The sequence below is a fragment of the Oncorhynchus kisutch genome, linkage group LG26, assembly GCF_002021735.2.
Source record: "Oncorhynchus kisutch isolate 150728-3 linkage group LG26, Okis_V2, whole genome shotgun sequence".
Classification (NCBI taxonomy): Eukaryota; Metazoa; Chordata; class Actinopteri; order Salmoniformes; family Salmonidae; genus Oncorhynchus; species Oncorhynchus kisutch.
Window position 1 is genome coordinate 31,589,480 of NC_034199.2, and position 15,316 is coordinate 31,604,795.

The 15,316-nt window shown below is 41.8% G+C and overlaps 1 protein-coding gene across 2 annotated transcripts in view; it reads right to left on the reverse strand.

Annotated features, from left to right (window-relative positions):
- Window positions 1-14,925, reverse strand: part of ube2e3 (ubiquitin-conjugating enzyme E2E 3 (UBC4/5 homolog, yeast)) — a 51,568-nt gene extending 36,643 nt beyond the window's left edge. The window contains exons 1-3 of one of the 2 annotated variants that reach the window (XM_020461846.2): window positions 14,792-14,925; window positions 13,375-13,594; window positions 12,094-12,144 (exon numbers count right to left, since the gene is read on the reverse strand). In XM_020461846.2, the coding sequence (XP_020317435.1) occupies window positions 12,094-12,144; window positions 13,375-13,583 (260 nt within the window). In that variant the 5' untranslated portion in view covers window positions 13,584-13,594; window positions 14,792-14,925. Of the gene's footprint in view, window positions 1-12,093; window positions 12,145-13,374; window positions 13,595-14,597 lie in introns of both variants that reach the window. The other variant, XM_020461848.2, reaches the window with a different exon arrangement.
- Window positions 14,926-15,316: the final 391 nt, after the last annotated feature.

Genomic DNA, 15,316 nt, shown 5'->3' on the forward strand with positions numbered 1-15,316 from the left:
TGTTTCCTATATAGAGGTGTGGGAAGGGGCAGACTGATGGGGCACAGGGGACAGGGAGCGTGTGTGAACTGTATGTGCGTGTAGGGTGGTGTCTGTTGGGTCATTTTCTGCCAAACCAAACCCCAGTGGGACTCTGACAGGGTAGGCTCAGCCAGACAAATACTTGTATGTCATCTCAGGAGTAAATGTGTGTTTGAAAGGCAGCCAGCACAGAAGGAAGTTAGAAAGACTACAGAGAGGAAGAGCCAGGACTGGAGTGGACAGCGGTTTTACCTTAGGAAAAGACTGCAGGTACGGTCAGATAATAATACACTTTTATACAACGGGTGGATCTAATCCTGAATGCTGATTAGTTAAATCCGCATTCCAGCCGGTGTCTATTCCACTCTATTCCAATCTATGACGATAAAATGTCTATTTACTATGTTCCATCTGACTGCGCAATCCACTGTCTCGTCAACCCAGCCAGGCAATTTATACACTTGATCTCCACTATAAAAAGCATCTAGACATTATCTCACATTTATTTTAGACTAACATTTAGTTTTCAACAACGGAGATTTGTATTAACTTGCTGTCTGTCTCTCCGACATTTGCAACATTGTTTCAATATTCAAATTCGATCTCCTGCTTTCCCATAGTAATGCATGTGTCGGGAGTTGGGATATAAACAAAGAACTATCAATAGAAAACAGGCAAAACAAAACAAAATGCAGCTAGTTTGCAATCTTTCCAGCTTCAGTTTGAAGTGATTGTGTTAGCTGTGTCCAAATAAACGTCACTAGAAAACAGCTTAAACAAACGCAAATGCAGCTACTTTGCTGTTATTCTGGCTGTTTGACATGACTAAGTTAGCCGTAGTTGGCAAACTAGCAAGCAAGAGATAAAAACGTTACAAGCCAGTATGGCAATGAAACATTTACAACAAACAACTGGGTCTCGTCTATAGATACAGAACAAAAAGACTGAATGACTGGGTCGCGTCTCTGGCAAACGAACCGATAGAACGAACGACCAGCCAGCTTGGGTAGCAACCCTAGATTTCTGTCTGGACTATATATTGTAGAAGGATGAATAAATTCATACTTTAAATCTGTATTTTAATTAAAATACAGTGCATTCAGAAAGTATTCAGACCCCTAGACTTTTTCCACATTTTGTTACGTTACAGCCTTTTCCAAAAAAGGATTAAATAAACAATTTTCCTCATTAATCTACACAAAATACCCCATAATGACAAAGCGAGAACAGATTTTTTTTGCAAAACTGAAATACCTTATTTACATAACTATTCACACCCTTTGCTATGAGACTCGACATTGAGCTCAGGTGCATCCTGTTTCCATTGATCATCCTTTAGATGTTTCTACAACTTGATAGGTGTCCACCTGTGGTAAGTTCAATTGATTGGACATAATTTGGAAAGGCACACTCCTGTCTATATAAGTTCCCAAAGTTGACAGTGCATGAAACCAAGCCATGAGGTCGAAGGAATTGTAAGTAGAGCTCCGAAACAGGATTGTGTTGAGGCACAGATCGGAATGGTACCAAAAAATCTCTGCAGCATTGAAGGTTCCCAAGAACACTGTGGCCTCCATCATTCTTAAATGGAAGAAGTTTGGAACCCCCAAGACTCTTCCTAGAGCTGGCCGCACGGTCAAACTGATACATCTTGGTGGAAGAGCCTTGGTGCTTCTACACCTGCATTGCTTGCTGTTTGGGGTTTTAGGCTGGGTTTCTGTACAGCACTTTGAAATATCAGCTGATGAAAGAAGGGCTATATAAATAAATACATTTGATTTGATTTGGTCAGGGAGTTGACTAAGAACCCGATGGTCACTCTTGACAGAGCTCCAGAGTTCCTCTGTGGAGATGGGAGAACCTTCCAGAAGAATAACCATCTCTGCAGCACTCCACCAACCAGGCCTTTATGGTATAGTGGCCAGATGGAAGCCACTCGTCAGTATAAGGAACATAACAGCCCGCTTTGAATTATATATTTTTTTAACCTATATTTAAATACGCAAGTCAGTTAAAAGAACAAATTCTTATTTACAATGATGGCCTACCCCAGATGACGCTGGGCCAACTGTGCGCCACCCTATGGGACTCCCAATCACAGCCGGATTTGATCCAGGGACTGTAGTGAAGCCTCTTGCACTGAGATGCAGTGCCTAAGAACGCTGCGCCACTCGGGAGCTTAGAGTTTGCCAAAAGGCACCAAAAGACTCTCAGACCATGAGGAATAAGATTCTCTGGTCTGATGAAACCAAGATTGAACTCTTTGATCTGAATGCCAAGTGACACGTCTGGAGGAAACTTGGCAACATCCCAACGGTGAAGCGTGGTGGTGGCAGCATTATGATGTGGCAATGTTTTTCAGCAGCAGGGACTGGGAGACTAGTCAGGATAGAGGGAAAGATGAACAGAGCAAAGTACAGAAAGATCCTTGATGAAAACCTGTTCCAGAGCGCTCAGAACCTCAGACTGGGGCAAAGGTTCCCCTTCCAACAGGACAACGACCCTAAGCGCACAGCAAAGACGACACAGAAGTGGCTTAAGGACAAGTCTCTGAATGTCCTTAAGTGGCCCAGCCAGATCATCTCTGGAGAGACATGAAAATAGCTGTGCTGACAGAGCTTCAGAGGATCTGCAGAGAAGAACAGGAGAAACTCCCCAAATACAGGTGTGAGCTTGTAGTGTCATACCCAAGAAAACTTCATAAACAAGAAAACTCAAGGCTGTAATAGCTGCCAAATATGCTTCAACATAGTACTGAGTAAAGGGTCTGAATACTTATGTAAATGTATTTTAATTTTAATTTTTTGCTAAAATATGTCATTATGGGGTATTGTGTGTAGATTGATGTAAACATGTCATCCATTTTAGAATAAGGCTGTAATTTAACAAAATGTGGAAAAAGTAAAGGGGTCTGAATACTTTCCGAATGTAAATCATTATATGAATATGTTGGTAACCTGTTGTATAAAAGTGATAATGCCCTCGAAGCCGGTGTTTGGAGGATATATTGGCACGGTCTGCCGGCCTTCAACATCGTCTCGGGCATTATAACTTAAATAACGCATGGCACTTAGTTTCTATTCAAAGCCACTTACAGTACGGCGAGTGCATGTGATTTTTAGCATGTGTATACGATCCCAACGGGAATTTAACCCACGACACCACACAAGATCACAGGTATAGTGTTATGACAGGACAGAATAACCTTCTTAGCAGTCTTAGGAGTGAATTGGGGAGGGAGGAGAGTGAAGGGGGGAGTGAAAGGGGGTAGAGTGGAGTGAAGGAGTGAGGGGGCCTACATGTACTGTGGCTTACATGTACATGGAAACAATGTTTCACTGGCTGACCCGTCAGTAATGCAGGGTAGAATGTCCAAGGCGCTCACTACAGCTGAGAAAGTAACAGGGCAGATAACAGCCAGCAGCATGACTATCAACTAATTCTTATTCATATCAGACATGGGCATCAAACCTTAATGACAAGTTCCAGCCTAGAGCTTTCTTTAAACATTTCTTGGAGGTGGATCATCTTGGATGAACAGGACAATGGTAGCAGCATCATTTTTCTTCATAGTCCACTCTAAATGCACTGCTTCATCTAGGTGTAATAATGACAAGAGAAATAGAATACTTGTCTATGTTGAGGGGTATGAGTTTCTCTGGTTGACTATGGTCTATATACTTTGAAAAAAAGTTGCTATCTAGAATCTAAAAGGGTTCTTTGGTTGTGCCCATAGGAGAACCCTTTGAAGAACAGTTTTTGGTTCCAGGTGGAACCCTTTCAGTTCCAGGTGCATGGAACCTAAAATAGTTCTACCTGGAATGAAAAAGGGCTCTACCTGGAACCAAAAATGTCTGTCCTATGGCGAAACCCATTGGAAACCTTTTTTTCTTTAAGCTCGTAGCATACACACTAACAATACTTCTTCCCCTGATCTCTTTCTGAACTACAGTATGCTAAATGCAAAGCAGATCACCAATCACACAACTAATTTACCAATTACATACAAACTAGATTGTATGAATAAATAAATGGAACATGGATAGATAAGAGTAGGCTTTTTCATAATTTTGATAATATCCCTAAATTATTCTTCAACATTATCCCTCTGGAAACCAGATGATGAAAAGGATTGATGTTTTCCACCTGCTGTTTCCTAATAAGAAGAGAGCTAGGGATGGACAGATGGTGAAATCTACCCCGCCATGCAGAATTAACAATCAATACACAAGACAAGCAAACAACAAGAACAGCTCCAACGTATACATGGACCTAAAGTTGGGAATTTGAACCACACAATTGTATCTTTAACAAAATCATTTCAATTACTATGTATCCTTTATTTTACCAGGGAAATCATATTGAGATTGACATCCTCTTTTCAAGTGAGCCCTGACTGGATATGCAGGGCAGACATAGATGGTTCAATCCATGTTCTAGTGCTGTTGATGGTTGCTTTTTAAAGTCAGGTGTCTTTAATACTGTATTATAAACCCTGTAGTGTAGTAACCTATTTCACCTCCATCTAGGCCTACCTGTCTACACATCTTTATATTCAAAATTGCAATGTTAACAACCGACCATAATACAGTCACAAAACCACTACTTTCACACTCTGGGCTTCCCTCCCTCATAAAGAGGAATCTGATAACGATGCATAAAAAGGAGATTGAATATGCTGCCCCCCCCTCTCTCTCCCCTTCCCCCTCCATCCTTCTCTCTCTCTCTCGCTCGCTTCCTCTAACACCTCTCTCTCTCTTTCTCTGCAAATGTATTGATTAGTAGTGTGGCGCTGACATGTAAATCGGACGATTTAAGGGCTACTGACCAATTCGGCTGTTGTGTGTGTTTCTGATCTTTTATTGTACATAATGTTTCCGCCATTGTTTCCTATGACTGAAAAGAGCTTCTGGACATCAGAACAGCGATCACTAACCGCGATTTAGTTGAAGAATTCTACTTCAATGACTCGGCCGCGCAGGACATACTGCTCATCTGGGACCAGCACCTAATCCACGTCACGCTGAAGATGAAAAAACGGAGCTATAGAGGCCGACATGGGGGCAGCCTGATGAAACTACGGAGGCGAGTAAATAAACCTCCTCTACCCTCTGTTCTATTGGCGAATGTGCAATCATTGGAGAACAAACTAGATGAGCGCAGTTCGAGATTATGCTTCACGGAGTTGTGGCTGAACGAGGACAGAGCGGCAGCGTCTTGTAAACTCAAGGGCGGGGGTGTATGTATTTTTGTTAACAACAGCTGGTGCACGATCTCTAATATTAAGGAAGTCTCGAGGTATTGAATGCAAAACTTAGAATATTGCATGATAAGCTGTAGACCATACTATTTACCAAGAGTGTTTACATCTATATTTTTAGTAGCTGTCTTACTTACCACCACAAACCGATACTTTCACTAAGACTGCACTCAACAAGCTAAATAGGGCCATAAACCGACAAGAACATGCTCATCAGAGGTAGCACTCCTAGTGGCCAGTGATTTTAATGCAGGAATATTGAAATCGGTTTTACCTCATTTCTACCAGCATGTCACCTGTGCAACTTGAGGGAAACAAACTCTAGATGACCTTTACTCCACACAAAGAGACACATACAAAGCTCTCCCTCGCCCTCCATTTGGGAAAACTGACCATAACTATACCCTCCTGATTCCGGATTACAAGCAAAAACTCAAACAGGAAGTACACTCTAAGAACAAAGGGTTATTCGGCTATCCCCATAGGATAACCCTTTTTGGTTCCTGGTAGAACCCTTTTTGTCTCCAGATAGAACTATTTGGGGTTCAATGTAGAACCCTTTAGGGAAGGGGTTCTACCTGGAACCAAAGGGGTTCTATTTGGAACCAAAAGGGGTTCTTCAAAGGGTTCTCCTATGAGGATAGCCAAAGAACCCATTTAGGTTCTAGATAGCACATTTTGTTCTGTGTACCAGTGACACGCTCAATTCGGAAGTGGTCCAATGAAGCGGATGTAAAGCTACAGGACTGTTTTGCTATTCATCCGATGGCATTGAGTAGTTCAACACGTCAATCCCAAGCTTCATTAATAAGTGCATTGACGACGTCATCCCCATAGTGACCGTTATACATATCACAACCAGAAGCAACGGATTAAAGGCAATATCCACACTGAGCTAAAGGCTAGAGCTGCCACTTTCAAGGAAAGGGACACTAATCCAGACACTTATGAAAAATCCTGCTTCGCCCTCTGATGAACCATCAAACAGGCAAAGCATCAATACAGGACTAAGATCAAATCCTACTACGCCGGCTCTGACTCTTGTCGGGTGTGGCAGGGCTTGCAAACTATCACAGATTGCAAAGGAAAACCCAGCCACGAGCTGCATAGTGACACGAGCCTAGACGAGTTAAATGCCTTCTATACTCACTTCGAGGCAAGCAACACTGAACGATGTGTGAGAGCACCAGCTGTTTCGGACGACTATGTAAATCACGCTCTCTGTAGCCGATGTGAGTAAAACCTTTAAACAGGTTAACAGACAGATTACCAGGACGTGTACTCAGAGCATGCGCTGACCAGCTGGCAAGTGTCTTCACTGACATTTTCAAGCTCTCCCTGACCCAGTTTGTAATAACTACACTCTTAGAAAAAAGGGTTAGAAAAGGGTTCTTTTCTGAGGGATAGGTTTCTACCAAGAACCATTTTGATCAGAATAACTGCTTTTTGGAAGACACAGGTTCTTTGTAAGGCAACGGGTTCTACCTAGAACCTTTAACATCCTAAGAACAGTTTTTGGAAGAAAGGGTTCTTTGATGATTCTTTGGAAGACAAGAAGCCTTCTACATAGAACCATATATCATTTTTCCCAGCATTCTCTATTGTTTGTTTTACTATAATATCTGTATTTGTGCATGTATATTGACTGGATGCATTTCTGAATGCAGGTTGCGGGTGATTAAAACATTCCATTTGTTGGATATCGTAACTGGATGGATTCCAATAGGAATTACACAGCACTTTGCAAGCCACTATTATGTGACTTGCAGGCCTGGTGTGACCTGTAAACCAGGAGATTTCTAACACCCCTGTGTTAGGGTATAACCTGTCCCTCAAAGAAAGGTCTTATGCTATATGTAATTACATTTTAAATGATAATAAGGCTGATGGAACTGTTCATAGAGGGTTCTAGGGAGAACACTCCAAAGATAAAATGGTTCTAACACCAAGACAACAACCTCTCCCTCAACGTCAGTACGCCAAAAGAGCTGATTGTGGACTAGAGGTCAACTGATTATGCTTTTTCAGCTCCGATACTGATACCGATTATTGGAGGACATAAAAAGCTGATACCGATTTATAGGACGATTTTTATATATTTTATATATATTTGTAATAATGACAATTACAACAATACTGAAATAACACTTTTATTTTAACTTAATATTATACATGAATAAAATCAATTTAGTCTCAAATAAATAATGAAACATGTTCAATTTGGTTTAAATAATGCCAAAACAGTGTTGGAGAAGAAAGTAAAAGTGCAATATATGCCATGTAAAAAATCTAACGTTTAAGTTCCTTGCTCAGATCATGAGAACATATGAAAGCTGGTGGTTCCTTTGAGTCTTCAATATTCCCAGTTAAGAAGTTTTAGGTTGTAGTTATTATAGGAATTTATAGGACTATTTGGCGTACACATCACAGACAAACTGAATTGGTCCACCCACACAGATAGCATCGCGAAGAAGGCGCAGCAGCGCCTCTTCAACCTCAGGAGGCTGAAGAAATTCGGCTTGTCACCAAAAGCACTCACAAACTTCTACAGATGCACAATCGAGAGCATGCTGTCGGGCTGTATCACCGCCTGGTACGGCAACTGCTCCGCCCACAACCGTAAGGCTCTCCAGAGGGTAGTGAGGTCTGCACAACGCATCACCGGGGGCAAACTACCTGCCCTCCAGGACACCTACACCACCCGATGTCAAAGGAAGGCCATAAAGATCATCAAGGACAACAACCACCCAAGCCACTGCCTGGTCACCCCGCTATCATCCAGAAGGCGAGGTCAGTACAGGTGCATCAAAGCTGGGACCGAGAGACTGAAAAACAGCTTCTATCTCAAGGCCATCAGACTGTTAAACAGCCACCACTAACATTGAGTGGCTGCTGCCAACACACTGACTCAACTCCAGCCACTTTAATAATGGGAATTGATGGGAAATGATGTAAAATATATCACTAGCCACTTTAAACAATGCTACCTAATATAATGTTTACATACCCTACATTATTCATCTCATATGTATACGTATATACTGTACTCTATATCCTCTACTGCATCCTTATGTAATACATGTATCACTAGCCACTTTAACTATGCCACTTTGTTTACATACTCATCTCATATGTATATACTGCACTCAATACCATCTACTGTATCTTGCCTATGCCGCTCTGTACCATCACTCATTCATATATCTTTATGTACATATTCTTTATCCCCTTACACTTGTGTCTATAAGGTAGTAGTTTTGGAATTGTTAGCTAGATTACTTGTTGGTTATTACTGCATTGTCGGAACTAGAAGCACAAGCATTTCGCTACACTCGCACTAACATCTGCTAACCATGTGTATGTGACAAATCAAATTTGATTTGATTTGATTTGGAGTTCACCCGATATGTATAAAAATACCCTTCAATTAAAGCTGACAGTCTGCATTTCAATCCCATAGTCGTTGTATCATTTGCTGGAGTACAGAGCCCCAAAAATGTAATAAATTGTCAATACTTTTCGAGCTCACTGTATGTCCTTTGATCATAAATATGTATGTTTATGTGTGGTCTGACAAGCAATATTAGTGTTTCTCAGTGGGGAAATATTGGATGATATTGGACGGTAATATACGGTATGTCTGCATTACTATACAATATTATCGGCATAAACAGGGACCAGGATATCCCTCATCCATCAGGTATAATAAGTATTTGGGTTAATGATTAATAAAATATAATATAAAATGTTTATTTTTCCTAGAGGGAACGAGTCACTGGCCAATGTGGACTAGCAGAACACAGGCAATGTTTGAATTAATCTGTTTAAGAATGGCATTCAGTCCATTAAGTCTGTATTTCTTAGTGTCAAATTGCAGGTGAGCTTGCACTTAGATTAGTCATTATAATAATTTAATTTGGGGGGTGCTTATATTTGTCCAGTTACACACTTGTGGGTGGACACTTGTACAAGAGTGTAATGGATATGTGTTTCATTGCAAATCCCAACTGCCCCTGAGACACCTGCTGGGAGTGGGGTCATGGCCAGGTTCACCATTGTCCAGCGCGCATGGAGCGATTGGGGTTAAGTGCCTTGCTCAAGGGCACAATGACAGATTTGTGTGTGTGGGTATGTGTGCACCTGCGCATGTGTGCATGTGTGTTACTTGATAGTTGATAATGCAACCGAACTGACAACTGTGAACTAGGCTAGGTCAAACAACTGAAACCAGATCCAGGTACCTTTTTTATTTTCCATGATATGTCCAGGCCAGGCAGTGCTGCTGAAATGTGATGCATTATCATGAAATTAATGTAACATCCCAGGCAGCCTCCAGGTAAACAACGCACTGCGGAGACCGAGTCTGCATCCCAAATGGCACCCTATTCCCTATACAGTAAACAACTTTTGACCAGAGCCTCAAATGTAGTGCACTATATAAGGAATAGGTTGCTATTTGGGATGCAACCAGACTGACTGACTGTCCTACTAATTGAAAGGGAAATCATGAGCCAGGGATGGGCTGATATATAGGCATTGTGGGGTTATTATCTCCTTCTGCTGAGAACACGCACAGGATCAGGGCCCCCCTGTCCATTTTATGATAGCCATAATGATCTGAAAGGCTAAACTGATCCTACATCAGCACTTCTACTCTGAGAGTGCACAGCGCAGAGCAGAGGATCAGACCATGAAAGGCCATCAAATCCCTGCATTGTCAATGACCATTATCAACGTTGTCTCAGGAATCCCCTAGTCGTGCCGCGGCACGATATCGATCCCCCGATTTTCTATTCAGAAGACACACGGTGTGGGCTGGAGCTCACCAATACCGCATTACCACAACAGGAAGCGGAGGAGGAGCACACATTCACCCACAGACATTAAGCCACATCTTGCTGATCAGTGGTCCATGATCCACGTCCTCACAGGGATACAGTGACCTGAGCTGCATCTTAGTAAGGAAGTCTTGCATGGCGAAGGTTAACTTAACCGATGCATACATGCAACATCAGCTTTTTAGACAACAGAATGTTTGTGCAAAGTAGTTTCTGATAAATGGCTCTTGATTAAAGGTAGCAGAAACTACATCAACGTCTATGACACCACACACTAACTGCTTCCACTTTAAAACCACAAATATGGAGTCAAAGGAATTCATGTTGAATCTTAGTGTGATATTGTTGCAACATGAATCATATCACACGGCGTCTTAAGAGAGGGTCTTTCAAAGGGTCAGTGGGCACGGTGAGGTTTGTTTAACAGGAAATAATTCATGTTTGCAGCCCAATAGAGGGGTGAAGGGGCTAGTCTAAAGAATGCCAACCCCCCCCCCCCTTTAAACCCTGGGTCTAGAGAACAAAACAAAGACCATATGTCATAGTGCTGCTTCATGAATAAATCCTAGAAGGAAAATCCCGGGCCAGGGTCAAAGTCATTAGAGCTAACCGACTTCATGAATGAAACACATATTCGGAGGGATAACTCAAACTCAATGCAATCCAAAACATTTGGTCACTGTGTGTAATTTCTCCTTGGTTGTAAACATTTAAAATGCAATAAAAAAACCAGTGAAAATACCCTCTGCCGGTATCTGTGCAACACTGGTTTGATTAAAGAATGATTGCCCACCCCAGTAAGCAAAGTATTGTAAAGTTTATCAGGTTGCATGACAGCTATTCAATTACAGGAGACTCAAGAGAACAAATTCTTATTTACAATGACGGCCTACAAGGGCCAAACCCTGATGACGCTGGGCCAATTGTGCGCCACCCTATGGGACTCCCAATCACAGCCGGTTGTGATACAGTCTGGATATAAACACATATCTATGTCAACTCCGATATAAACACATATCTATGTCAACTCCGATATAAACACATATCTATGTCAACTCCGATATAAACACATATCTATGTCAACTCCGTTATAAACACATATCTATGTCAACTCTGTTATAAACACAAATCTATGTCAACCCCGTTACAAAAGATGGAATATAAGACAGTCTGCGTAAATGCAGCATCTGTTGCTTTATTAAAAACATGACAGTGCAAAGACCATAGCTAAACATAAATGATTTAACACATCAAAAACCACCACACCAGACTTTCCTCTCTGTCTCTGCTTTGAAGCCTAGCATTGAAATAATATAAATGTCCTATTACGACACTATAATAGTAATATATCTGCAACAGTTTTGTGTGACAGCGGAACACATAAGAGGCAGCCTTAATTAATGCGTCTGCATGCTTCCCAACCGAAACAGTTCGGCAGAGTTTGTGCATATATTATGACTACATTTTGTGGCGTTTTTGTTCGATTTGGACTCCGGCTAGGGTTTTTACGGCTGTTCGGGTACACAACATTTTTTCTGAAGGCAAGTCGAAGTTCAGAGACGAAGTCCACTCCCCTTCTTCGGTGATTGGTCAACAGTAGAAATTCTTCAATAAAGTCTTTGTTGTCATTCAACGGGGGACGACTTGTTTTCATGCACATTTTTTCATAGAAAAATACTGCACCAAACATCTTAGTTAGATGTCAAATTGCACGACTAAGATCTCTTCGGCAAAAACTGCAAAATTTATGACAGATTTCTTGTGCTATCTCAGATTAATTATGACTATTTTGAGGAAGAGGAATTGTTTTTCAAGCGAATGTCTTTTAAGGGAGGATGCAAGCACACTCCTTCAGTTCGACTAGCACTGTTCGGCTAGGCACCAGCCGACCTGAAGCATGCTGACGCCTTTAAGCCTTATCAACAAAAAGAGCATAAACTGAGAATATAAATGAATATGAAATCTTTCCCATACCTGCAGTTAGGTGGTGGATCTAGAGTGATCTCAGCGAGCTCCTTCTGGATTCTGTGGAAGAGAAATGAGACATGTGCTGAAGCTGTGAGAAGAGGGCTGTGAAAGGAGAATGTACAGCACTACACTGGAGGGATGAACAATACACACACTAAAAACACTTTGAAGTCAACAGACTTGTTTCTATCGTGGTCTTTGCTGTCAGAGAGAGAGAGAAATGAGAGAGGAAAAGAGAAGCTGTGAGAAGAGAAGAGAGTTTACAGCTCGAGACTAGAGATTTACACTGCCCTCTACCAGCGATGCTCTAACTGCACGCCCCCCCCCCTCTCTCTCTCTCTCTCTCCGCTCAGCACAGCTAACATGGCTGCTTCCTCTTTGTTCTCCCAGGCAGAACCCAAAGCCCAGAACAGCAAAACTTTCTCTCCTTCGTTACTCCCTGTCCGTTTACCCCAAAACAACCCTCTCACCCCCAGCACAAAGCTAGCCCTCTCACCTACCATCCCGCCGCTCATCCACCCATTCCAGTCACTTTTAGCACAAAATATTTTCTTTTAAAGCTTATATGCAAATGAGGTAGAGAGGGAGAGGGAGGGGGGAGGACCTTGGGTATATTTGACAGGGCCTTTAAACAGAGAGCTGAGTAGAGTGCTGTTACTAAAGCATTATTAACGGTGTGTAAGGGAGAAAAGGGGAGCATTTTGACATACTTGCCACTCAATACATTTGTTTTCTCATCTACTGTTAGTATTTGATACATTTTTTTAAGACTATCGTGTAGACAAGTCAGTTTCTTTTTGAAGCTCAGATAAAATTGCATGCAACTGTTTTATATTTATTAGTTGGACGTTAAAGTGATCATTCTCCTCTTACCAACACTAAATATAGTTGCAGTAGGCCTAATAAGAGGAATAGGACATTTGTCATAAAAATATTTTTGACCATTTTCTCCTCAAACTTAGAAACAGTTTTCTACAACCAAACAAACACAGGTTGCAACACAGGAAAGACATCAACTGTGAGCGTGAAAACACCTATTTTACAATAACCAAATAAAGGCATTACTATGATAATGTACTTGCATGGCTTTAGTTTTTAACAATCTTATTTGGCACAGGAACAACAATAATTAAAAAATAAATATCTCTCCTTTGTGTCTCAAAGGATTAAAGCATTATAAATGAACCATAAATCATTCATTAGGCTACTCAGTTTAACAGAAGGATCATGTAGACTACAGTATCCCTGATTGTAAGAATACAGTGATTCTGATAATGAAGACATTACCTTTTAGCACTAGTGGACAACTTGGCGGTAGTCTTGCTGGATAATTTGGTGGGTTTCTTCTGTTGCTGAGGAGGTGTGGGGGGCTGCTGTTTTCTCTCCTCCGCCTCCTCCGGCTCCGGCACCGCCGGGTCTCTCTGGTCCGCATCAGAACTACCACTGCTGGTGCTTGGACTCTCGTCATCTGACCGCCCCTGTCTTTCACTGGACATTTTGATTCCCCCTAAAAACGATAGACAGAAGAGTTATCAAACTGATCAATGCAATATAGGCTAGCATCTATAGACATATAGCCTTTCACTGGACATATATTTCCCCCCATAAAGAAGAAACGATAGACACTTTTTAATTGGATCTATCAATGGGATACATACATACAGAGAGAGAGATGCTGCTCATCAGACAGGTAGGTTATCATACCTCAACTTTACATAATTCTCTGGACTGGTAGACCCCTTTGTGGGTTGGTCTTTGGTTCGTAGCCTACATTAGTATTCATTTCTCAGAGTCTGTGTCCTGCTGTCGACTTACATGGTTGGATGTTGAACATTACCGTCTATTCATCAAAAGTTGTTTATAAACAATAGCTATAGACTATTTATAAATAAAATCCATTAGAGTACTTAATTAAAATTCCTGTCATTTTGAAGGACAAACGATGTTCACGATGTTTCCATAATGGTCACACCACACGCCTATAGCAAGCTAGATGGTTAGATAAGGAGCACCAAATCATTCCATTAGCTCGGTCCAATTGGCTTTGAATAATCCCCCCCACAGAACCGTAACACGAGTGCAAATATTGTTAGACTACATTATCGCAGCTCATTTGTAGCCTTGTCGTTAATAAAAGCAGGCTCGGATTCAGTCATTGTGACTACTGACTAACGTTACTAGGCTACCTTCGTTTTGTGGTGAGATTCCCGAAGGCTGTATCTGTCAAAAGCCAAGCAATAGGGGAAAACAACACAGAACACTCAAACAGCATACAGTCACCAGCGCACGAATATTGGTTGGGAGAATGCGAATGAAGAGCTGCAGGGAAAACATAATTGCACCTATTTGCAGTAAGGGGGGCTCGCAAGGCATGCAGGCGAGCTAAATAAAACACAGCATGTTTCTCTCACTTTAGGAGAGCATTAATCGTATATACCCCACGAATATGAGCATATTGATTATAAGTCATTTGACGCATTCTAAGGAACGATAAATGGTTCGAATCCGACCTTAGAATCCTTTGTAGAACGGAGAGGTTTGTTATGGTAGGAGACACTCCAGTATCAGCATGGTGTACCAACTGATGCATGAAGTCAGTTCCGAGCAAGCTCCCTCTAACACGACAGCGCTGAAAACACCAAATAAGGACGATCTTTCTACGCCTAACCTAGACTCTCCCGGATCATTGGAGCTTCTTCTTTACCTTTGGCGTGGTCTCGTCTTGATCTGAGACGGGTAGGAGCGTTACAAATCCGGTGGAAATGGAGCCGGGAAGACGACAAGCTCCGGCCAAGCTGTGGACATTGGAGAATCGGAAGGAAAGGAGATGCTGCAGTACTGGCTTGGAATCCAGGTGGCGCTGGATAGCGAGTGAGTCAATCGTTGCTTTGGGTCCATTGAGTCAAGGGGTTCGTTTTCACTCTCGCTTCCAAATGATGGTCATGGAGCAAACGGCACGAAATCAACTGGCTGTCACTTCTTGCAGTCCTCTGATATTCGTTTGAGTAAGGGAGCACATGTAGGACTATTGTTGTTTTGGAGATTCTAAACAGCAGAGGGGAATTACATAACACAGGTTGGAACGATGCTTGGTATGTTATTATTTACTACAGTTGAATAATTGCCTTGTGAAAGTTTGCTGTGATTTTTGCCTCGACTGCAGCTATTCATGGAACGGGAGAATGGATACATTGTAAATAAACAAGGCTGTAATAGTATATCTTTGGAA